General features: G+C 37.7%; 1 protein-coding gene across 1 annotated transcript; it reads left to right on the top strand.

Moving 5' to 3' along the window:
- The first annotated feature begins 3,846 nt into the window (after positions 1–3,846).
- Positions 3,847–23,511, top strand: LOC150091065 (uncharacterized). The gene is made up of 4 exons (XM_090381552.1): positions 3,847–3,901; positions 6,252–6,402; positions 10,726–10,856; positions 22,718–23,511. The coding sequence occupies exons 1-4, from the start codon at positions 3,867–3,869 to the stop codon at positions 23,445–23,447; spliced, it is 1,047 nt and encodes a 348-aa protein (XP_090237678.1). The 5' UTR covers positions 3,847–3,866; the 3' UTR covers positions 23,448–23,511.
- The last annotated feature ends 1,428 nt before the right edge of the window (positions 23,512–24,939 follow it).

Below are 24,939 nucleotides of genomic sequence, written 5' to 3' on the forward strand. Positions count from 1 at the left end.
CAGACAAACTGGGATATTGCTCTTCAGTATGTGACTATATTTCCTGAATGCTATCCATCCAAAATTTATTCTTCTCTTGACTTCCAGCCATTTATCATTATTACAACTAATAACTTGTCCCAGATAAGTATATGACTCCACCTTTTCAATTACTGCTCCTTCAATCTTTATTTCCCTTTCTGTGGCATACTTGTTCATCATTACTTTTGTTTTAGCCATATTCATCTTTAGTCCAAAATAAATAAATAAATAAATAAATTTTCATTTATTGCAACTACAGCAAGCCCATCACAGCACTAGGCTAGGGGCATTAATTCAGTACAAAGGAGACAAATATATATATATAAAATTACATAGCATATTCTATATATACATTAACAACGATATGAATTATAATGATCAAAAATATATATTGCAGAACATCACATTTGGCTCTGGATGTAGTTACTGGGTTGTAGGTAGGCAGCTGTTTGTATTTCTCATAATTTGTTTGGAAATGAGACTCCTGTAGGCTTCAGAGTTGAGCAACCTCTTACAATCAATGTTGTGATAATTTATGAGGTGAAGGGATGCATTGGGGAACATCCTGTCCATTTGTTTTAGTCTGGAGAGTTTGGATTTGAATTGTTGTTGGTTTCTTGAGTTTTCTCTGTTGGTGGGAGCTATTATGTTGGCCAGGTTTGGTGAACTGGATGCAGAAGTAATTAACTTAGCAAGAAGCATGACTCCAGACTCGTTGATCATCTGTTGCAGAGGCTTTGTTTTTAAGTTTTTGTAAAGCTGTTGCCTGGATATTGTACGGGGAAAACGAAGTTTATTGTTCAGCCATCTAAGAACCCAATACTCTAGGGAAAGGAATTTTTTTACGGTAACTTGAGGAGCGCCAGACCAGATTTCGGAGGCATAAGACAGAATGGGAAAAATGCATCTCTGAACATGGTTAATGACTGTTTTTCTATCTTGAATCGCCGCTGTTTCTTGCTTGATCAGCCATCTTGATTTTTCAATTTTTTTAGCAACATATACATAATGAGAATTAAATGAAAGATTTTTGTCAAAAACAACTCCTAGGTCTTTGTGAGCAAATACGTTGGGAATTGAAACATTTGAAATTTTAATTTCTATGTGGTTTGGTTGTTTCTGTAAGGAATAAGTTACTTGAGCAGATTTGTTTGTATTTATAGTGAGATTGAGATTCTTCAGATATTTGATAATTCCGCACATCTGTAAATTCGCATCATGGCTAACCTTGGAAATGTCATCACAAGATTTGGAAATAATAAACAACTTTAAATCATCGGCATAAGACAGCAGATTTGGATTTTCTTGTAGGAGTGGTTGTAGAGATGCTGAAAATATGACACTGGAGAGAACACCTCCTTGAGGGATGCCTGTTGCGGTTGTGACGAGAATATTATCAGTATTAGTGGGGAAGATGAGATTTCTGTGATTGAGGCTGTACTGAAGATAGGATATAACCATTGTATCAATGGGGAAATGATTTTTTAGTATTTCAATGGCTTTCTTGTGATCAATGTTGTCGAAAGCACCTTTGATGTCTAAGTAAAAGACATCGCATTGTGCTTTATCCTGAAACGCAGTTTGGATGCGCACAATGGTGTCAGCTAGGCTTGTTATTGTAGAGCGCCCTGTAGGACCAAAATGCATGTTGTCGGGTGCATTAGCAAAGATCGCATCCCGAAGATATGGCAGCATGATCTTATCTATAATCTTAGCGATTACTGACGATACAGCAATTGGACGATAGTTTATATGGTTATTATTGCTAGCCTGTTTTGGAATCAGGGTAATTCTAAAAGTCTTCCATAATCTTGGAAGGAATGGCTGGGAGATGCAACTGGAAATAATATGAACTAGAGAATCAATCCTTACTAGCTGTGCATAACTGATTAAGATTTTCCTCTAATTCGTTGGGATCGTGGCTAATGACCACAATGTCATCTGCAAATCGTAAATGGTTTAGGTACTCTCCGTTCACATTGACTCCTTTCTGCGACCAGTCTAATCTTCTGAAAGCTTCCTCAAGGGCAGCAGTAAACAGCTTCGGAGATATTGTGTCTCCTTGTCGAACTCCTTTCTCAATTTTAAATTTCCTACTGTCTTTATCTAGTCTAATAAAGGAGGTAGCACTCTCATATATTTTCTTCAAAATCATAATATATGGGGTATCAATGCCTTGTCTTTCCAGTGCCCGAAACATTGCCTTATGCTGTATGGAGTCAAATGCCTTTTCATAATCCACAAATGCCAGGCATAATGGTGTTTTATATTCATTTGCTTTCTCCATTAGCTGTGATATTACATGAAGGTGATCCATAGTTGAGAATCCTGTCCTAAAGCCAGCTTGCTCTTTCGGTTGATTCTCATCAAGTATTCTGTCTAATCTGTTAGTAATGACCCTTGTGAACAACTTGTAGATGTGGGATAGCAAGCTAATTGGTCTATAATTTCCAATTTCTGATTTATCTCCTTTCTTATGCAGCAAAACTATGATTGCATTATTCCACTGCTTAGGTGTCACACCTTTTCTAATGCACTTTGTGAAGAGCCTTGCCAGTTTTTGTGTTATGTCTCTTCCTCCCAATTTTAACAACTCTACAGTAACTTCATCTTCCCCCGGGGCTTTCTGATTCTTCATTTTCTTCAATGCATGTTCTACCTCATCAGGAAGAATATTGGGTATGTCGTATGTGTTGCTACTTTGCAATCCATCTTCCCCACTGCTGGCATCATTCCCCTGCTCCTTGTATAATTCTCTATAGTAGTCTTCTGCTATTTGAATTATGCCTTCTCTGCTGTTTATAAGTACACCATCGCTATTCTTCACTTTCAGTATCATTTGTCTTTCTGTATTACTGCTCATGGCTGCTGATTTAATTCCTTTGTTTTCCCTTAATGCTTGTTCTACTTTTCTTGCGTTAAATCTTCTTATGTCCTCTCTGAGTCTCTTTCTAATGGCTTTGCATAACTCAGTATACTCAATTTTCTCCCTGTCAGTGTTTTTCTTGCTTTTCATTTGTCGTCTTCGGTTCATCATGACAAGTGTTTCTTGACTAATTTTTTCTTCTTTGGATTTCTTTTTCCCTATAGGTTTCTTGGGCTTTATCACTTTCAAAAAGTTGTAATATTCCTCGTCGATATCTTGGTCCTTCAAATCATCCAAATCATCCTTGATCATCCAAACAGCGAGATGAATGAGGATCTAAAGCTCGCCACGCTCGACCGACTCAGCGCAATTGCAAAGAAACGCGAAAACTGGATGATCAACGAGGACTTCTGCAACTTAATCAGAATGGCCAATGACAAGCAAAAGATACTCATACATGCAATTTGGAGTCTGTTATCTCCCAATCGCGAACCGATTCAAATATTCTTGGCCGACCCAGCTGGTTGCGGAAAAACGTTTATGTTCGCCTCTTGATGGAAATATACAACCGCTTCAGTAATACAGACGTGTACTGTAACAACTACATTACATGCGCTTCAACTGGTAAGGCTGAAGCGCATGTAATGTATTGATCTCGGATGTGCCCAGAGCTGGCATAAACCAGCTCTGAGCACATCTAAGATCGATCACTGTCCTCAAGATATCCACTGGTGGCAATAATTAGCCCAAAGCCACCTAAGTGGAATGCGTGAATCATAAAAGGTTTTCCACCACCAGTTGGTTTATGCCAGCTATGAGCACATCCAAGATCACCTCCCATGATCCTTTTGCTCGATCTCCTCTCTGTTATGAAACGAAAATGACGTCATTTCCGCGTCGCAGAATCGTGACAAATTGATTTTGCTACCGTCCGAAATTTAGTAGGTACTGCCAAAGATGTTCACACATCAAAAACGTTATGAACTTATTAAAGTTCAATCGCTTGACAAGATTGTGAGTGTTTAATTGTCAGCTGTCCTGAGCGCGTTAGTCGACTAGCACACGCGTTTGATTTACTTGAATGTGGGTTGAGCTCGAGTGTCTGCTGAATACGATAGCGACTGTATTCTTTGTTAATGATTAGTTGTTAACTCCTCTGAGTTAATAACTAATCATTTAACTCGCGCTGTATTATAAACAGAGAGAAAAAAAAAAGTATCTTTCTTGTTAGGCCGTTATCGTTAGGTCATTGACTTTGTAATTTCTCTTCTGAAATATCGATTTTTCATACTTCTTACGAGAAAACCGACCACTTTATGGCTTTAATTCCGTCGGCGCTTATTGTAAATTCCGTCACCATAACTTGGGGGGCGGCAACTGTTCATGGGTTTTGTTCTGGGCTCTTTGTGGAGTTGGGGATCGGGTGCCGTATTCACTATGTTTTGAGGTTCTGCGGTTGCCATTGGTTTGGTGAACTTTTTAAATCAGGGGTTTATGTATAAGGTAATATTATTTTGGTAATATAGGTGCACACACACAGAGTGAGTGGGGGGTATTTTCAATGTGCGTTTATGGAGCTTCGCTATAAAATTAAATCGATCGACATGACTATATTTCCTTGTACTAAGTTTCGGGTAAATGCCTCGTTGGGATGATTAAATGAAATCTTGTGGTGCCATTGAGAGCTGAATTTGAGTGCTCCCTTGGGCACTTGTATCGTACGATGCCAACACTTCGTTACTTATTGACATTCATATTTTCTTTCCTTTCAGTGTTCATTATACTCCTTCGACATCTGATAACGTTTTTCCACATGAAAACCCATAAGGAAAAATCACAGCAAAGCTTTACTGTGATTAAAATTACTGGTGATAAAATGCAGTTTTGGATTAACAAATTCTGTCTACATTATAACACTACGCAACTAATTATCAATATTAACGCACTTTGTCTAGTACTGTTATTTCGTAGGGTAATCGGCTGAATTTCAGCTTTTAGATTTTCTAGAATCTGTTTTCATTTTCATCAAAAGTGAAGGGAGAAGGACGAAGAGTGTATTACACTGAATGTAATCTTCTCCTGATTTACTAATACGCACGGATAGTACTTAGATCGATAGAAAATCTGTAATAAACAAATAAAGGTGAGATACTAAAATTGCTTCAGCCCCCACATGCTGAAACGTTGTAACATACCACATGTTGCAAATAACAATCATATCTTAAACATTAACTTCAAAAATGTAATTAAAGAAAAGAAAGACAAATAATTCAATGATCAGTATAACCTCCATATCAATGTAGTGGTTTAGTCATTTGGAATCCATTGGAAATATTCCAAATGATTTGAGCGGGGGGGGAGAGGAGATTTCCAATCACCTAAACGCGTATTTCGCATTTATATAGCGAATGTAGAGGTAAAATACGAATATACTGAATTCATAGCGGTCCCACTCCGAATTCAGTACTGGAATGAAAAAATAAAAACGGGCAAATTCCCCACGCGGTTTGGAAGAATGTCACAAGTGCAGGTGAAGTAGCTGTTTTAGAGTTGCGTGACACTATTTGAAATTAGTTGTACTCGTGGCGTGTGATGGATATGGAAACAGCGTGACGTGCACTTGCTGCGTGGAGTGAACACGAATGATTTGGCGGTGATGGATCGTGCGTGTACCATGTGCGTGTGTTTTCACCCACTTCCACTAGGCTTGGGCATTAAAACAGTGTACATATGAGATAGTGGACAAACGTGGCATCTCTCGTGTTTCTTCCCCTGTCTGCATGTTCACATAGATTTTCAGCAGGATAAAATGTTAATTAGCTATCAGCCTTCCTTCTTATTGGGTTGTACAGCCAGTGACGGCCATGTTTCTGTGATGTTTAGACTGTGATAAGTTGCAGTCCTCAGGGTAACCCAAAACGTCTAGGAGGTAAGAATTTTCTCTACTTTCGTTATTAATACTTGTTTTCTTAATCGGTTTTGAGTTGCTTGCCCCTTTCAACTTAAAGCCCTCAATTTCTTCGCTGAAGTCAATTTAGCATACCAACACGCCCACTTCAGTTACCTGTCGATCCTTTAGTTCAGTGGATCCAATGTATTCATTTAGCTGTTTGGAATTTTTCATTCAGCTGGATAATTACAAGGGTGAAACTAAGAATGCCGAACGACCGCACATGATCTTTAACAGACATACCAAATAAATTTCCGCGCGCGATGACTGACCTGGCGGTATGGTAGTTTCGCCACTGGATAATGAGTTCGAGATTAAAAGCAACCTTAAAATCGTTAACTGGTTATTTTAATTATTTAATTAGTTCTAATTTATTTGAATTCTTCAAAGTAATGGATAGTTTCTCCCACACAGGCAAACATCTACCCCGGAGGAAGTCATCAGCACCCTTCCAGAATATAGGGTGTGGAAGAGTAGCCCTTTCCTCCGAACTGATAATTGCTCTCTTTGCCTGCAGGGTTACCAGGAAGGTCAGTACGTAAAGTGCCTACCATGTAAACACAAAGTAAGTCTTTTCTTCCTCCCCTTTTTATATTTTCTAATAGTATGTTAGCCTTTGTAATGTTGTGTACAGTATTTAATCGTTTTATTTCTTCTGCTAACTTTTTTTGCTTACTATTAAATAATTTTTGAATAAAACAGAAAACTGAGTTCATTATCTCCTCCCCAACCAATCCACTTTTTCCATTCACATAATATTTGTATTGTCCGTGATTTCTTCAGAGGCTCTGCTCTTCTCCTTTGGATACGGCAATGTGTAGCCGACCTAAACTAAATATATAATTTTCAGTAAATAAAATTTTAACATCGAGAAAAACAATGTTGAAGTTTTAAAAGAGCGGAATAACTTGATATCATGATAATAGAAAAAAATACATCTGTGTGAGAGAGAGCGCGCTCCATTCGGAGTAATTTTGTGTGTATTGCAAAGTGCAATATACGGAATTTTGCGTGATATATTTTTTTATGCCCACCACGACCCAAGTTCATTTGTTAGCAGCCAAACATGGCGACATGTATGAGAGCTTCGCATATCTCCAGTATACAGTGGCGGACAAAATAATTGGAACACCTGTGATAAGAGTTACACGCATGCACTAATACGGCGTTGGGCTTCCCTTTGTTTTTAATATAACTTGTATTCTACGTGGAATAAATTAAAATAAATCTTGTCAGACGAATATTGGGCCATTCTTCATGTAGAAACATTTCAACTTCCTTGAGTAGTGAAGGTGGAGGAAATTTGCTTTTCACTCTCCCCTCCAGTATGCCCTCAGTGGCTCAATAACGTTTAAGTATGGTGATTGTGCAGTTCATGGGAGATGCTTAGCCTCAGTTTCATACTCCTCAAACCAAGATTAGACATTTGTCTGCGTGTATTGGGCATTATCATCTTGAAACATGGCATCATTTACGGGAAACCATGTTTACACCATGGGGTGAATCTGGTTACTCAAAATATCACGGTAGTCAGCGGCAGTAATTCACCCGTTCAAGGTGATGATAGAATTTAAGAATATCAAGATATTGCAGCCCAAACCATTATTGATCCTCCTCGACGTCTGACGGTTAGCACAAGACGGTTAGGATGATGCTCTTCTTTTGGTATTCGCCAACCGTAAATGCTCCCTGATATAAGAAAAAAAAGTGTGATGATGACTTGGATAAAAATATGGCACAGGTCCAATCAGAAGTGTCCAGTTTTTGTGCTCCTTACACCACGGTATCCTCATTCTGGCAGTCACGAGTGGCATGGCAACAGCGGAAATATTTTGCTACAAACTGGACCGCTCAGACTAAGTCCTGCAGCTATTTTTGAGGCAGGTCTCTTTCAGTCAGCTTCGATTTTCTGCCACAGTTCGTCATACCAGATTCTGTTTTTCCATACTTGTTGAATGCAAACATTTTCGATGTAGTTGCTCTCGATACATAGAGAAATCGGCAATTTAATCACAGATGCACCTGCTAAACGTGTACCAACAATTTGACCCTTTTTTTTTTTTCCAATTCAAACAGGTCGATCAGTTTCTTCATTTATCATTTTTTTTTATCACCTCTAAATAAAAATAAACTTGTCTTGCCTTCACCAGTAGTTTGCGGTAACTGGCTAAAAAAAAAAAAAAAAAAAAAAAAATCATTGCATATTCATAAATACCTTATACAGCCATTACGAAAATACTACTTCCATATCTGATGTTTCTATTATTTTGTTCGCCCATCCTTCCGTACGTTGGTGGACATTATACAAGTTTGAGTTACAGGTTGCGCAAGATATAAAAACCCACATTACCTCAGAGCGGTAGTGAACCACACCCCTCCGCCTGAGATCAGTTGGTACAAATATAAATTATTTTAACTTGATGGGAGATTATCGCTCATAACTGCATTTGTCCGTGAACGCGCACTTTTCCAGACTATTTGGAAAATTGCAAAAAATCCAAATCCCATCGAACAGTGGGAGAATTCTTAAATGCCTTTTCAATCGCATGCTGATCTCAAGTGAAAAGAGCAAGGATTCCTCCTTGAGTTATTCCCGTTTTTTTTTTTTTTTTTTTCCCTAGCTGACACGGTATGCAAATCGCCATTGAACACATACATTGTATAGGCGTACAAGTAATATACGATAAAGAACGATAATAGCAATATTTCCAAATTAGCTGATACGCCAGAAAGATTCAAAACAACCCAAGAACCAAATTCTTGTAAAAGTTTTGCCGTCGTGCATGATTTGAAAATTTTTGTATTGAGGTAAGAACATGCAACTTTTTTTTTTTTTTAGCTTATTGGAATTCATTGTGAGAATGATAGTCCAATTTAACCAGCAGTAATTAAATTTTTAAGCATATTTCGGGCTTAAAATAAAAATGCTTAATTTCTTTTTTTTTTTTTTTTTTTTGCTTAAAAATGAATAAAAACTATAGTATATCCGATTGTGTTGCTGTTAATGCACTTAAAATGGCTGGCTTATATGCTGCCGGAAATTATCTAGGATCGTATATAGTTCGAAATTGAAACAAGAAAATGGATTCCCTTCGGCATTATAATGAAATCTGAAAGGTTAACATTTCTGTAGCAGTTGGTGATAAGAAAAACCTGAAAAATCAATGTTAAATTTCATTGATTGTAACAACCATTAATAAAGCGGGCTACGTGCAATTGGGTCAGATTATTTGTTGTCCATTTTTAGTGACCATGGTTACCCAAACTGCTGCTCCAATATACAGAACACAATGGCAACAGTAATGAATTGATTCGAAAGAAGGCTTGTTAACGCTTCGTACAGTGAAGCACGTGAGCAAATAAAGTGCTGTCCATGCGATTGTGTACAATGCGAAAGTAACACTTTGGGCTGAGAAAATGCACTTTCCTTCAAGAGTACGAAAGTGCTCCATTGTCATCATACAAATAGCAAGTGAATAACATAACGAACTTTGTTTTCCTAAAGGATCGAAATGTCACGTTGGAGAAGTTTTCAGCTGCATGGTTCGCTATTAACTACTGAAGGTTTTCTTTAATTTTTTTTTTTTTTTTTAATGAAAATGGTGGTATTTCACCGGTTGATGAAAGTCATCTACCACCTCATTCTTTAGAATATGAGGCACAACCTCATTGAACTTTGCGACTACAAATGATGGGCAGGTCTAGATTCGCTCACCGGTTCGTGTGATTGGAAGATCTAATCTTGAATTATTTATTTTTTTTAAAGTGAAACTTCTTAAAGCACCCCAGGCAGTTTTCACATGGGAGTAATTTGGGTCTGTGGATTGACAAAAATTTCCACGAAAATGCAACACGGAAATGATTCATCACCCCCCACCATTGTATCACTCCGTACGTAGCAATGACGCAATCAGTACCCCTATAGCGCGGCCACGGTGTAACTCGCACGGTGTCGCGTTTACGTTTTAAATCGCTATATCTCAGCTTCTAGCAGTCCGTTTTTAAAAATTTTAAAACCAAAATATTTCTTTCGTCATTCTCTACTGTATTTCATAAATTTCGACGGAAAAAAAATTTATAATTCAACGTGCCAAAGACTAATAGTGAGCGTTGTATGGCGAATAGAGCACGTATACGTGAAATGCGACCACTTCCATTGAGTATAAAGGAGAGATCCGTAAAAACTTTGTAATAAACTTGTAACACAATTGCAAAATATTAAAACCCTGTAACATTGAAATAATAAACATTTCAAAAGATTCTAAAGAAGTTTCACTTAAGTCTCGCTATGCGTTCTCGGCACACAAATATATATATATTTTTTAATATATTCCATTTTCGTTTAGTCAAAAAGGTTAGGTTAGTTTACACCACTTATTCGGGACGGATTCAAACAAAAAAAACTATGGCCGTATACAATACCATACACTAAAGATTACGGACACCGTTCTTCGCTTGAATCCGTTTTGAATTAGTGGCATAAACTAACGTAACCTAACCGAATATGTAGGGAGGGGAAAAGTATCGAAATAGTTAGTCAACTAAAAACATAGGTTAGCTTTACAAGCCTGTACATGTATGCCTGCCAACTGTAGTCGCTTGAGAAAACGGTGATCAGCAGTCCACGTAAGCAAAACTGGTGGGCAGAGCTAGACCTGCCTATCACCTAGTTCTCGCAAGGATCCATGGGATTGCGCTTCATATTCTAAATTTAACCGAGAAATCAAATATCGGAGACTTCTTGGTGCAGTATTTTCTCACACTATTGATATACCTCCTGACATTTTCTACCCTTCCACATTTTTCCTGCGTGTATGTATAGAGTAGTTATTGTTTTGGAACAATGAAAGTGTGAAACGTCTTTAATCTCCAAATGATTTGCATCCAGTTTCACAGGTACTGCATAGAGAACTGGCTATTGTGGATAAAGGACACTTGTCCGGTAGATGGAATCGCCGTTTATGAGCAGACGGAAACGGAAGGTTGTTCAAGTCCCGAGGAGACACCGGAAAGAAACAGGTACGATTAAATATTGTTTGTCATGAATACCAGATAAATAGATATGCCGGTTGATAGCGATAGTGTAATTATTCGAACGAGGGATGTTAAGACCGTTAACAATTTGTAAAATAAGGTACTCTTTATTGCCTCGTGTCGAATGTGTTCTTGTTTGTGGATACAATGACGATGTGTTTGTGTGTTCGAACTTTTCGTAGATGAGTTAATATTGGTATTGGCAAAAGATGTAAGGAAGCAACTTTTTTTTTTTTTTTTTTTTTTTTATTTTGCAGTATCAACAGGAGAGGGCCTCTTTTTACCAGATGAAATTTTTTATAAATTTTACTTTTTATTGAGACAATAAAAAGGTACCAAATACTGTCTTTCAAACTCTTTAAAAAGTGCCAAATTTTTTATTTATTTTTTTTTTTTTTTTGCGCTTTTTGGCGTCTTATTGAATCTTTAGACCAGCGTAAGCTGGATATTTGAAGAATGCACCGAACTTACTGAGATCAAGGGAAATGACTCGGTAAACTAAATTTTAAAATAACTTCACGTGCTAATACCGTATTAATATTAGTAGCGCATCAACAAAAAAAAAACAAAAAAAAAAAACCCACTCTTCCTACATCACCTGGCCATCCCTTCTAATAATTTGTCTAGTTCTAAGAGTTTTCCCCTTTGAAATATGTTTAAACAGTCATTAAATATCCTCCCCGAATTATATTTAGAAAATAGCTCCCTTTAATTTTACCACGGAATCTATCTGGTAATTAGCAAACTGTCGATTGGAAGATTAGTTTCGCTACATTCTGTCGAATTTTTATCTGTCTATACTGCAAATAAGTTATATCACTTACCCCCGAACATAGTGTCTGTGCGTGCCTCTTTTCGAAGACTGGTACCCCGGTCATCCAGGTGCGTTGTGAACTTCTATTTGTGTACGGCCTTTGTAATGCCAAAACTGGTTGACTCTTGACGCCTCAATATTTTTCAGCATTTCTGTCATCCTTGCCGTATTTTCTGCTGATGTCACGTGCACACGAACAGGGACGTAGGCAGAGGTGGTATATGCCCCCCTAACCAAAATTTTTAAATTATAGAAAAAGAACGCAGGAAGCGTTCTACAAAAAACTCAAAAGCCTGGTCACCATACCTCCCCTTACGATGATACCTGGATACGCCACTGCACCCGAATACATATGAGACACTCTGTGGGTCGTCACTCCACATACTGTTATCTCCTTTCCCTCTACATAAATGATTTTTTTTCTCTTGTAGGCAAACACTGGCATTGAGGTGTTTCAATCTTTCCAAATTGTAGCATTTCAGTAATAAATTTACTTAAATCTACCACGTGATACAATACTGTAGTCTCGATCAATTAATTATCGCACAATGACGAACATTCACGGATCCCCGCTTCCAACTAATTTCACTGTCTTTTATGACATTCGTATTGCAAATAATGTGCTGTACATAGTCTTTGCATTGTAACAACTAAGTAAGCTAACTCGTATTCCATGCAATATAAAATGTTCATCACTAGTGTCAGTTAGTAGTAGTATCCGATTGTGATCTTAGAAGTTACGAGTAGTTAATTAAAGCAGTTTCTTTATTTTCCACGTTTAAATAATCAGAGTGCCAAAAATCGGAGAAAAAGATAATGCAACCATAGAATTAAAATGAGAAGTGTAGTAGAAATGCGGACCTTTGTGAATTCCCCATAATTCACAAAGGGAAATATTCCAAGAGTAATCGGGAAACTCATTTAAATACATGTATAATGTAAACAGCCCATATTAAATATAATTTTATTAAATCGCAGTAAAATAAAGTGTTTGCATTATAAAACATGCGACTAATGGAAAGCCTTTCGGGCATAGGTATGCCCTTTACCATGATGGCGTAGTTATAGGACGAAAGAAATAATAATAAATCGCGTAATGAAGCACACGAATACGTCTTGTAGGTAAGAAAGGATTAGAGGGAGACAGAAGAACAAAGTGACAAAAAAGAAAGCGAAACTGGAAAAACTCGCAAAGAAATAGACAGAGGAAGGCAAAGGAAATAGGTAGTGGTGCGGGGAAATGGGAAGAAAGATAAGTTGACATCAAATGCCTAACCCGCTCAAAGAATAGAACATATAGCACTGCGGACATTGGACCAACGCGGGTCTTTCAGCAGAGCCACCGATTCCAACATAGGATGAATACGTGATCCATGACCACGGTTGGTGGTATTGGGTTCAGTTCATATCAGTTGGAGAAGCAGTGCGAGATGTTATCTCAACGCTGCTGGTACTAACCTTACTTTTGACGCCACAGCCAGGGTCGAATAATCAGTTTGCCTTAAGACATCTCTTCAAGTCACTTAAATACCCCCCCCCCACCAAAGAATCCACCAAAGAATCCAGAAAAAGCTCTAGGTAAATTAAATATACTCCGCTTTAGAAATATTTTGTAACTTGAAAACTGACAATCGGTAGTAGTCTAGAACTTGGTGTGAAACTTTTTTTACCCATTACCCTATATCAGTGGTTTTCAACCAGAGTGCCGCATTACCCTATAATAACAAATTTCATAATTTGTTATTATGAAATGTAATTTTTACAATTATGTTATTGATTGTTGTAATAACTATCATATAACTTTTTTTTAATATTATATATATATATATATATACAGAGAGAGAATCGGATCTAACAGGCAGAAAATTGAGTGGGGTGCCGCAAAATAAAATGACTTAGGGGTGCCATTATTAAAAAAAATTGAAAACCACTGCGCTATATTATAAAAAAATATATTTTTTCATTCGACTCCAAACCTATCTTGCTGATTCTTATTAGGTCTACAAGTGTCTTCCTGCTAATTATTTAATTTAAAAAAATTAACGCCTGCATTTTAAAAAAGAATTGTGAGAAATTTGATCATAGGTATTAATTATTATTATCATCACCAAAATAACTACAAGCATTCTTAAATATTCTATTTTTTATAAGAAAAATTAGAATTTCAGGGAGAGAATAGTTAGCAAGGAAACTAGGCAGTTGCCCGCGACCCCAGAGGCTGTGGGGGGTGGTAAAAGGTTTTTCTATGTATCTCTTCTTTTGTATTAATTAATTAATTAATTTATTTATTTATTTTTATCCCTTTTTTTTTTTTTTTTTTGTTTAACCCCTCCCACTTTAACACCTGACTTGATTGATCTCAGAAAATCCCAGACTCAAGGGGACCTCAATTATATTAGGTATTCTTCCACTGGACTGGCTGAGTTTCGGAATGACAGACACACACACATGAATGTAGAATATAACATTGTTTATTGACATATCATATATAAGAAGACTTGCAATAACATTTAACTGAATACAATATTTAAGTTGGAGACTTGTTATCATACTTTTTTTTTTTTTTTGTATAATCGTGATATCAAATCAATCATTTCACCAACAATTATCCATTTCTAATACATAAACTTATATATTATAACATTGTGTCTCTTCATGTTCTACATAGACTTCGATAGGTCATGGTATTCACCTCACACAATTCCTAAACAGTCCATATAAATGAACGACCTACTATCAGCCAATGAGCTGGCTAACAAATTCATTAAGAGTTCGTTTTCCAAAATTGTAAGGAAAGTACATTTATTCAATCAAACATTTCCTTATAACCAGGTTAACTGTCAACATTAATCAACCAAATTAAATCGTACCCTTCCAATCAATTAATTCCACAACTCCTTAATAGCCTACCTGTTTAATCAAATCATACTCCAATCAGATATATTCACCTTAAATCAACATTAACAATAATTCCAAATTCAACTTTTAACTTTACACTAGTTAGGAAACCTTTACCCAATCGCTAACAATTCTTAATTACTTAATAGGTCATTTCTTTCTATCAAACATTAATACAGAACTTCACTTCCAATTATATACTACTTACACCTTAATTACATTACTCTTATGCCACCCTCTAGTCTGATTATCTTTCTTTATGTATTACATTAGTACAGTACACTTATATTATTTATCACTTTGACATCCTTCCATAACTATATAGCATTCTCCTATAGTCCTGCCCTTACTAATTTAGGTTCATTTATTCTCAGAAAACTTCCTAACACTTACGTGATTTTCTGGGCTTTTCTCCTTGCTCGGTTTACGTTCCTGTCTGTCTTAGGCGTGGACTGGAATGCAGAAGGTCGTCCATCCGGGGATCACGGTAATCTTTCTGATGTTTCCCTACCGGGTACTACGCGGCTGGATTTAATTCAGGATCCTATATTCTTTCCTAGCCTGCATTTTTTTTTTCCGTGGACTGAGGTGCTTTCCGAGTAGGCCAGTCCCTCGACAGCTCATTTGATTAAACTTTACCTCTAGAATTCTCAGAGTGTGTTCCTCCTTTCTCCCTCCATACTGCTTCAATATCTACAAGTGAACATTCCTTCCCTCTAGTCTTACCTAGAGTTCTTATCACAATTCTCCCGCTACTACTTCCATCTGCCCCAGGACTGCATCCACCACCCAAAAATTGACCATGACTCTTTCTCAATCACCACACAACTCAACTCCTCGAATCTGCCCAGTATCAATTTTTTTTCAGACCCTTCTCTCCGTTCTCTCAAAAATCCCTCCGCTTTCTTCCTGGCCAATCGTTGACTTCCACATCCTTTCCTTCGTGATTCTTATTCGTCTCCTTTCATTTCCGTGGGTGTGTTTTTTTTTTTTTTCATCCTTTATGTCCGAACTTCCGTTGGACTAGAAATTACGAGATCATTCTAGAAGGTAAAACGTAAGTTCCGGTCAACTAAGAAAGTTTCAGGCCTTCTTTGTGACCTCACAATCACATCCATTACTACGTCGCCCACACCTGCTAGAGTCGCACCGTGAAATTTTTAAGAGGGCCACTCCCGCACTCAGTGCCCTTTCTATAGAGTATATGCCCCTGTCTTAAGTGGGATTTGTTTCGGTCTATTATACTTTTACTTACTGGCTTAAGGAATCCTTTACAACCGAGATATAACTGACTGGGAGTGTCTGGAATACCCTTCGAATTCCAGTGTTTCCTAACCCATGATATTTGAGCTGAAAACTAACGATTTACACTACAATTAATTCTCCCAATATTTAACAAAACTTTATTAAATTATTGTAAGGATGGGTCCTTACAGCGCCACTAGTCTTGAAAGATAGTCATGTTAGGTGATGCCTCCCCCCAATTAAATAGCAGGGCAAATGGATGGGAAGGGACAAATCATAACAATCAATGCTACGCTGATGGGTTAGCTCATGATTCTCCTTTCAATGAGCTTTCTTTAACAGACGTGTCAGTACAGTATTTGGGTGTTCAGAGAAATGAAGGCAACAGACGCTACCACTACCATCGTGTATTTTTGTGTTCTTGTGTCTAGTCAGGGGTATTCGACAGCCAGCATAGGCCCGCCTTTGTCCATGAGGGACAAAGATTACTACTCTGGGTCACTTGCCCGGTGAGACGAGGGATAGGGTTGAATGGAACTCGTTTTCCCTTCCCCCACTTCCTGAAGCTCTTGCTTTGAGTTTGTGTTTACAGATATTTTAACTTTTTTTTTATTAGTTTTATTCTTTAAATTTTAATAAACTTTTTAAACCTTTTACATGGTTAACTTATTCGACCTTCAAGCTTCTTTGGCTTTTTGTCAGCAAGAATTTCGAATGCAATAATCGTGCAAAATCCTGGCAGTAGCGTCAGATGAACAGAATCTATAGGAAAAGCTGGCACAAACTGATTTCTAAGCTTCAAATTGCTTTGTCCATTCTGGGAAGTCCTAATTAGTTAGATTAGGCTTGATTATTTGTGGAAATCTCTTCAATCCGCTCAACGTGGTCACTGCAGTCAGGCCAGGCCCTCTGTAATAATGTTGTCCACGCTAAGCATATGCATAGCAGGATGGTTTTTAATGGCCTTTGTGCGCAAAAATTTAAGTTGTGTAATGATTTTCCCAGTGTCAAAAGCTTGTGTATGTAAAATTGTAAACCTGAAATTATTATTTTTTTTTTCCTTTGGAATTTAACTGTGCTCAGTTCAGTTTCCTATGTGCGATGATTTCAAAACCTGTGTGCGCGCGTACACAACTTAGAGGGAACATTGGTTATGTCTGACTGCCTGTGACATAGGTTTTCTTATACAATAGTATAAGGAGCGCGAGCCTGCTCTCCTAAACCAAAACGTCCAAGAACAGGAGAACTTGGTCTACATGAAATTGAACAGTGAGTTAAAAATGTTAGGAAATGTATATGCTGAAGGACTACCTGTTCACAAACGATAGCGATGACAGGAAATATTGTCCACATATTTTCAAGCCGAAATATGGGAACGGGATAATAACAATGAGAAGCATCAAGAGCGGGGGGAAGGGTGCAGCAGAGGGGAAGGGGAGGGAGTCAGCTGATCCGGGTCGGGACAGTTTTAGAGTTCCATAATTTGATTAAAACAGTTATAAGGGCTATTTCATTCTAAGTAGGTTTCTTCTTCTTCTTCGGTCCTTAGCTGGCAGCTGGGGGAGGCGATTGGCCACGCAACCAGTATGCTGCTGTAGGTGCCGCAGGGTTTCGGACTTGCTCTGTGATGTTCTTCCATACCTTACGATCCATGGCGTCAGTCCTAGCCTGGTTAAGGTCGAGACGTCGGCTCTTCAAGTCATTTTCCACTTGCTTAGCCCACGTTTTCCTAGGCGCGGTCCGTTGGATGCTCCATTGGGTGGGTCGTTGTCTCCAAAGGAGTGTGGATGGTATTCTATTCGTGCCCATTCTACATATGTGGCCAAACCATCTAAGCCTTCGCTTCTGGATTTGGTCGGCAATGGTTGGTTGCTGTTGGCATCTGGCACGGATGGTTTCAGGTATAGGTAGACCACTAGGTTCTCCACTCTTTTTTTGATCGCTCAAATATGCACATTCACCCGTCTGCACACGCATTGCGCAATGTAATCATTTGGTTCGAACAACAGGGTCGTCGAGAGTCAGCACGGACTTAGAACTAACAGCCACAGTGGGCTAGTCCGCCCCAAGGGAACTTCGGACTCCAATTCGGGGCCTTCCCATAATGTCCAGTTCTGGGGAAGCTCCTCTTCAAATCAATCAAGCACCTGTATTGGAAATGAATCTTTCCAAGGTAGATTGACTGTTGGCAATGGCTGACACGTTTATTCGAATCCAGAAAAACATTTACTGACAAGTTAAAAAGTTATAGGCTTAGATCAAAATAAAATAAATATTCTGTTTATACTCCGGGACGACCACATGATCAGTGGAAAGAATACAAGAAACAGCAGTGTGTTTAATTGTCACGCGGGCTCAAGCACGAGTATTTATTGTACCCTCGTGCCTAACCGCTCTGCTCCAGTGGCACAGTAATTTTTCCAGTTATTCATGTAATTTCCACCGGTGATAACTTCTCGTTTTCGGATGAGAGATTTCTACTAAAATAGCTACAAAAAGGAACCTGAAAAATGGAGATCTCTGGAGATGCTATTTGATACTTGGAAGGCACATTTGCTTGTCAGGGTAAGTTTTCTGGTAATTGGGATGGGCATGTGGAAAAAAAAAATTTAACAGTCCTCGAATTCATAATTAAGATTTTTTTTTTTTTTACTTCACATTACCCAATAAAGTATATATCCTGACAATGCCTAGTTTTATTTCGTGCGTCCCCCACCCAAATTAACGATTCCTTCCAGGAATATGCGATTCTCCTATTTCTCAGCGCGTTCCAGGCCATTTCGTCGTACGTGCGAAGAAATCCAGTTTGGGGGGGGGGAACCCTTTCGGCTTCGCTTACAACCGACTAACAACAGCCTCACCCCGGTACGCAGAGTGAGATTGCCGACATCCACTTTTCTGAAGCAAGAAATATCATTTGTTTCAGGATTATCCCGATAAGAACAGTTATCTTCATGTGCTTGAATATTTGAGCTGTCAAGATTTACAATAGCTGTTAGAAAAACTGGTTTTAGCTGTTTAGATTAAGCGCCGAGGCAGAGACCATGCAGTCGTCGCCCAGAACCGACTAACTCGGCCATGGTGTGAAAAACACCCGTAAGTTCCTCCTTTCAGACAAGTCATTTTTATGTGGACAGGAGAAACTTTCATTTACTTTTTTTTTTTTTTTTTTCTTATGTGAAAGAAGAGCGATCGTATCTCATAGCTAGTACGATAGCCATTGTGCTATGAATAGAGGAACACCGAACAGCCTTTGGTATTGAACGCGACTGATTTAGAATGTCAGTCTCGATGTGGCCACATCATTGTGCTTGCGTAAGAGTGGAAATAGTTTTAGCCTTTGTGCAGTTTATGGCAGCGGTGGAAGAAAATGTTGGTTGTATGTTCAGGCTTATGGGTGAATGCTATTTATTTCAACGGTGAAACCTCCATTCCATTAAGCAAAGGAAATGTTTGTACCGCAGGAATTTAATACAAGGACTGGTACGCCTTTCTCGAAAAAATAAGGTCTGGTGATGAAAGGAGACAATCTACTGTCATGCTGAAAGTACATAACAATCCCACACTGACTTGGTGGCATGCTCAGAATTAGGAGAAGAAAATGAGCATATCGATAAACTGGCCGCAGTGTTATTTCCCTCAGAGTCAGGAATTTTGTTGGAATGGACATCATCTTGAGAATTACAGGAATGGTATTTTATTTTTTCTCATTCAGTTTTTATTTAGGTATATACTATTTCTAATGTGCTTCCTGTGTTAGCAATTCACATCAGTTTTATGTGATGTATTGATCGGGCATTTTGTTTTACAGTCTAGCGGATAAAACTTTGCTCAGTCCTGAAGCGTAGCAGGTTGCTGTTGACAATTATTTAAATCAGTTGATGGTAAAATAACCTCCCCCCCCAAAAAAATAAACTACCTATAGTGCTAAGCGGGTTATATACGATTTGAATACTTAGTTTCATTAGACATACACACTTATGGATGGAAAGAAAGTTAAGTCAACAGGTGGGACCTTTCTTGTGCCCAATATCAGTTTCGTGGAGGACTGGTTAAGAGTGTAGAAACTTGGCTTACTGCTATGTCAGACTTGTAGGCCTCTATTATACAAAATTGATTCCATTCGATGTCAAAGGTAAAAAAAAAAAAAAAAAACTCCAACGGTGTTGGAACGAACTTCCTGCTGAGTGCTCTTCCATTGCTTTGTGCTGATGAAATTGTTTTAAATTTACATAAATAAACCCAGACAATTTTCCTATATTAATATTGGTTTCCCATGCTGTTGGAATTTTTTACCAACACTGCTCAAATTCAGATGCGGTAATATATAAGATATTATTGAAAATGCAATAAATACCAAATTATGTGCATTACAACCACACACGTAGGGAGGTGCTGGGTGCAGCTTTTTACCAATTCGGAGGGATTTGTTTCCCTTTTTTATAGAATATGAAATGACCTGTGTATTTTTATCTTCTGACATTTTTTTTCATTGCACTGCACTTCGTTATCAGGGTTGTAGCCTTGTTTAAATAAATAAACGATACTCATATGTTTAAAGTAAAAACGAAATCGTAACTCGCGTGCATTCCCTGCTTAAAAAAAAAAAAAACCCAGAAAAGTGATTTAGGCGTCAATTAAGCTCGACTGCAATCCTGGTGGTCTTTGCACTATTATTTGTTCCAATATCATCGATTAATATCATAGCAGTGCGGTTGATAGTTGTTTGTTCTTTCTTTACTCCTCCCCCCCCTTAATTCTTAGTATGTCGGCAACTGAAGTTGCATTTTGTCGGATGTCATCCTTTGGAAGATCTAAGTTGACTGTGAGTAGCCCAATCCATGGTGTGACAGTGCTGCCTTTGCTGTACCACGTGAGAAACGGTAAGTACAAACAGTTCGTTTCTATGAACGAACAGTATGTTTTACTTTGGCAGCTCCAAAGTAATACATATGCCACCTTATCATGAAATGCAGTAGAAAATAAAACAATTTTATTGCCCTCCGACTGTAACGATGTGTAATTTTAATATATATATATATGATGTAATTGGTCTGTCCTCAAACTGTTTCCTGTTTCGCTGTACCTCTTAAATTAGTAAAACTAAATGATGCACGAAAGCGGACTTTTTCTGTCAAATCCGCCAAAAATAAAATGAAACGGAATATTCATATTCCCACACGGCAACCATTTAGTACCTTTCTTAGAACTACCCAGACTCACTGCCAGTGCTACGTTGGGAGGAAACTTATTGCACTGTTCAAAACCCGCTGACCATAAGTAAACTTAATGAATTCCAATCTTCCTTAGGATTTTATATTTGTGCTCCCTGGCTCTAGTTTTTTTACTAGGGAGAAAAGACCTTCCTCATTCATTTTACTCAACCCCTTCAGCTCCTGATACCTATCAGTCAGATCTCCTAGATGTCTAATTGTGAAATTGTTCATTATTTTGTTCTTCAAACTGAAACTTCTAGGCTATGTTAAGCCTCTAAGGCATAATATGCCAATAATTACAGCAAACACCAATTCTCCGATTCCAGTATCATCCCTTTTTATAATAAAAGAAAAAAAATAATTTGTTTATTGTTCAAAACGCCTAGTCCCGTGGTTGTCAAATTTTGTTTTTATTGCTTATTGAAAATTATTCTACTGGTAGTGGAAGAAATGCAACAAACTGAGATCCTCCTTAAAAGTATGATTTCGCCATTTTTCACTCGTTGAGTGGCCCGAGTTCGAATATCGTCCGAGATCGGAGGAATTGTTAACGGCCTCTTCAGTTGGAGTTGCAGCAGTTAGTAATTAGTTATCTCAGTTGACAAGTTATAGAAATTTCTTATGCATATAATGAACATGGGAACAAAGATGGGGCGAAAATGAAATTATTTCTAATTCCAATTTGATTTAGTTAATGCTTAAATTTGGAAAATTTTGATACTCTTCCCCACAAAGTGGAGGATAAATTGCAAATTGTAGGGGAGAAGGTGACTGTCAACAGAGTGCTGGAACGGCGATTTCCACTTGCACTGGTTACCGCTCCAATGTTTTGCAAGTTGAAGGTCAGATGCTGTTATGCCCAAATTTCACGATTTGGAAATTTAAACTGTTTTATCTCACGATACGTGTATCTCTTTATGCACAGTGCCAACATCTAACAATTAAGAAACCATAAACAAGTTTACCCTGCTTAAGGTTAGAAGTGCTACGATTATAATGCACAAAATCTATTGCAATAAAATGTTCATACCGGATGATGTTTCTCTTCAGCATTAAAAATTTATTCAAAATAATGAGGCTTCCATTGCTGTTTTAAGTAATTTCCGTAACCCACTTCTGAAGCGTAGTATTTTTTAAATGAGACTGCTTTATCCTTCAGCAACAAGGTTCGCTTCATACAACTGCATTCGTACAGTCAATGCTAAAATTCATTGTGCGGATACTTTCAAATAACAAAACAGGACTGAACGTTTTAAGTTAATGGTTCCTGCTACCACTTTTCTAATAATTGAAAATATGACCGAAACTAAACAAGAACCAAGGCAGCAGCTAGCAAACAGCGTGTTCTTGTTTCTGTTATGAGAATTCAGTTAGAGGATTTAACTTTGATCAAAATAGACCGATATCAACACTGCATTTCCGAAGAATATAGTTTTTGTTTTCGATATGGTTTCAATTATATTAACATGCTTTTAACGCCTTTTGCATATTTCATTTAAGGATTTGCATCAGCTTTTGCATGACTAAATATAAATTTAATTGCACAAATTTTCTCATAATAAATTTCAAAAGGGGGCACTCGGTTATATGAAAACACCATTACTGTCATTTTATTCTTATGGCTGGAGCGTATTTATGTGTTGCTAAGAATGGATTATTTTTCTGTCTTTCAGTCCTCAAGGTCCCAAACCAAATACAGCCAAGACCAAAAGAGAGAAGAGCATGGCTGCCACTCGAAAACTAGTTCGTAGATTTTCTTCTCCTTCACTCACTTCTCAAAATGTCAAAGCTACGAATACAAGTGAACGGGACTCGTCCGACTCCTCTAGCAAAAAACAAAATCGCAAAATGAAGCAGCAGCGTATCGTACTTCGAGAGATTAGGATGCCGAAGATCGCGAGAAGGAAAAATGAAAGCAGTTATCTTCAGAAATTGAATGAAGCCACCAGAGTAACTATAGCAATGTTTAACGGGATTGAAGAACCTGCTAGTCGCCAGTTGCGTCTTACGTTTTTGGGTAAAATTCCAGAGTCTCTTCCTAATACCGGGTCGTTTTCTAACATTGTTGGCATCGCGTTACGAAAAGCCATGAATCCCAAACGTTCAAACAAGGTGCAGTTGAGCTCTGACTACCATTCACCGCTTACAGTTGTTTCCAAGTTGCCAGAAGTCAACAACATCACAAATTCAGAGGCTTCTGACAACTTGAAGAAACAGATAGCAAAAGCAATGTCGCCGTCCCTTCCACAGCCAACAAAGTCCCAAGAGAAAGCTGCAGCGAGCCCTAGTAAATCGCATCGGTTACAGACTACTGCAAAAATAAAGTTACCCCCCTTAATTCTCCCATCTTCTGGAAGGAAGCTCCCCAAAGCAGTCCCGGATAAAAAGAGTCGATGGCGATAAATATAGCAAAAAAAGTTTCCAGTTTGTGCCCTTTGAAATTATTTTAAATCGATGTACATTTGCACTTATAGATTTTTGATTTTCATTCGCAAAACCAACTCGTATGTAATGGTAAGAACTCGGGCCGGGAGACGGTCAAAATAAAATAAAAAATTACCCATCAAATAATGATAATTACAAACACACAACACATACAGTTCCTTAACAAAAAAAAAAAAAAAAAAAAAACGAAAAAAAAAAAAAACTAGGCTTCTTTGCAGATTAAATGCAAGAAGCAGAAACTACTAATTTCCTGAATTGGCAAATTAAACATGGACAGTGTGTTTTCGCACCCACACTTTGACCAAAACGACTGTTAGAGCAGTGAAAAATAAACGGCAAGCTCGTCGTTTATGGTCGTGATATTTATTTCAAAGTAAGCCAACTGTGGTATTTGAAAATTGGCTATTTCTGGCCAAACTAAAGACTGAAACCAACGGCGGATCCAACCTTCATGTCCTGGGAAGTAACATTAGAAAAGAAGGGAAGACTGAATCTTAGTGGGGATTACAGCACACCCACTCTAGGGGTAATTATCCAATTCTTTTCCAGGATTTATCCTTGACTGAAACCGTGTAAAAGCATTCATTATTCACTGGCTTGGAAAAGTAAAAATAAATTGAACACTTTTTAAATACAAATAAGTCTATTTCACGTTTGCAGTGCAGTCAGTTCCAACTATATTAGAAAACTGTTCTTTGGAGGGCCAAAAAAAAAGAAGTGGGAGCCGGGAAACTCCAAAGATTCCAAAAAAGAAGAGGTCCTATACTTGTAACTATAAATTACCTGCATTGCTTTTCTGTGCAGTATATAAAAGAAATAGGTAAGAATCGGTGATACTAAAGGCCGATTGCGGAGGAATATGTACTGCCACCATCATTATATTTCCAGGTACGTATATACCGGTACGTTTAGTTTTTTAAACGTCAAAAGTTGCTGACCCGAAGTAATATAATCTAAGCGGCCTAATGTTGTCTATTCAGATTTATAATTAACCCAATCAATATACTAAATCAGTGCCCAGTTTTTGATCCAGCCGCGCTCCAAATCTGATTAGAAAGTTTGAAGGCTCCACATAACCAATGAGAATTTTATTTAAAAGTTTAAAATTAATTTTATATATATATTTTTAAATATTAATAAAAAAATTATTTTATTTGTAAAAATTGCAAAGTTACATAAAAAGAACTACAATTTATGGCAGCCTTTCAGAATCTCTAGAGATGGATGCAATGCATATTCTTTGCACAATAAATCAATATCACGCCTTAGATCTCTCAAAACTTGTTGAAAGGCATGACCTGGGCTTGTTTTTGCTTACCAATAACAATGAAAATGCAGTTTTAGCAAAGATACGAGGGGATATCAAAAAGTTCGTACCCTTACCTAGAAATAATAGCCCTAGAAAGGTGAAACTTCACAGGAATTTTAATCCTTTTCTGTGTACTCTCCA

This window comes from Mastigoproctus giganteus, chromosome 1 (assembly GCF_048544385.1).
Source record: "Mastigoproctus giganteus isolate SK-2022 chromosome 1, ASM4854438v1, whole genome shotgun sequence".
NCBI classification, from domain to species: Eukaryota; Metazoa; Arthropoda; class Arachnida; order Uropygi; family Thelyphonidae; genus Mastigoproctus; species Mastigoproctus giganteus.

Excerpts from the sequence above, each read along its gene's own strand:
- LOC150091065 (XM_090381552.1), top strand. The coding sequence starts at position 3,867 with ATGAACTTATTAAAGTTCAATCGCTTGACAAGATT. Across the intron at positions 3,902-6,251 it reads TTCAATCGCTTGACAAGATT|GCAAACATCTACCCCGGAGG; the intron begins GTGAGTGTTTAA and ends TCTCCCACACAG. Across the intron at positions 10,857-22,717 it reads GAGACACCGGAAAGAAACAG|TCCTCAAGGTCCCAAACCAA; the intron begins GTACGATTAAAT and ends TCTGTCTTTCAG.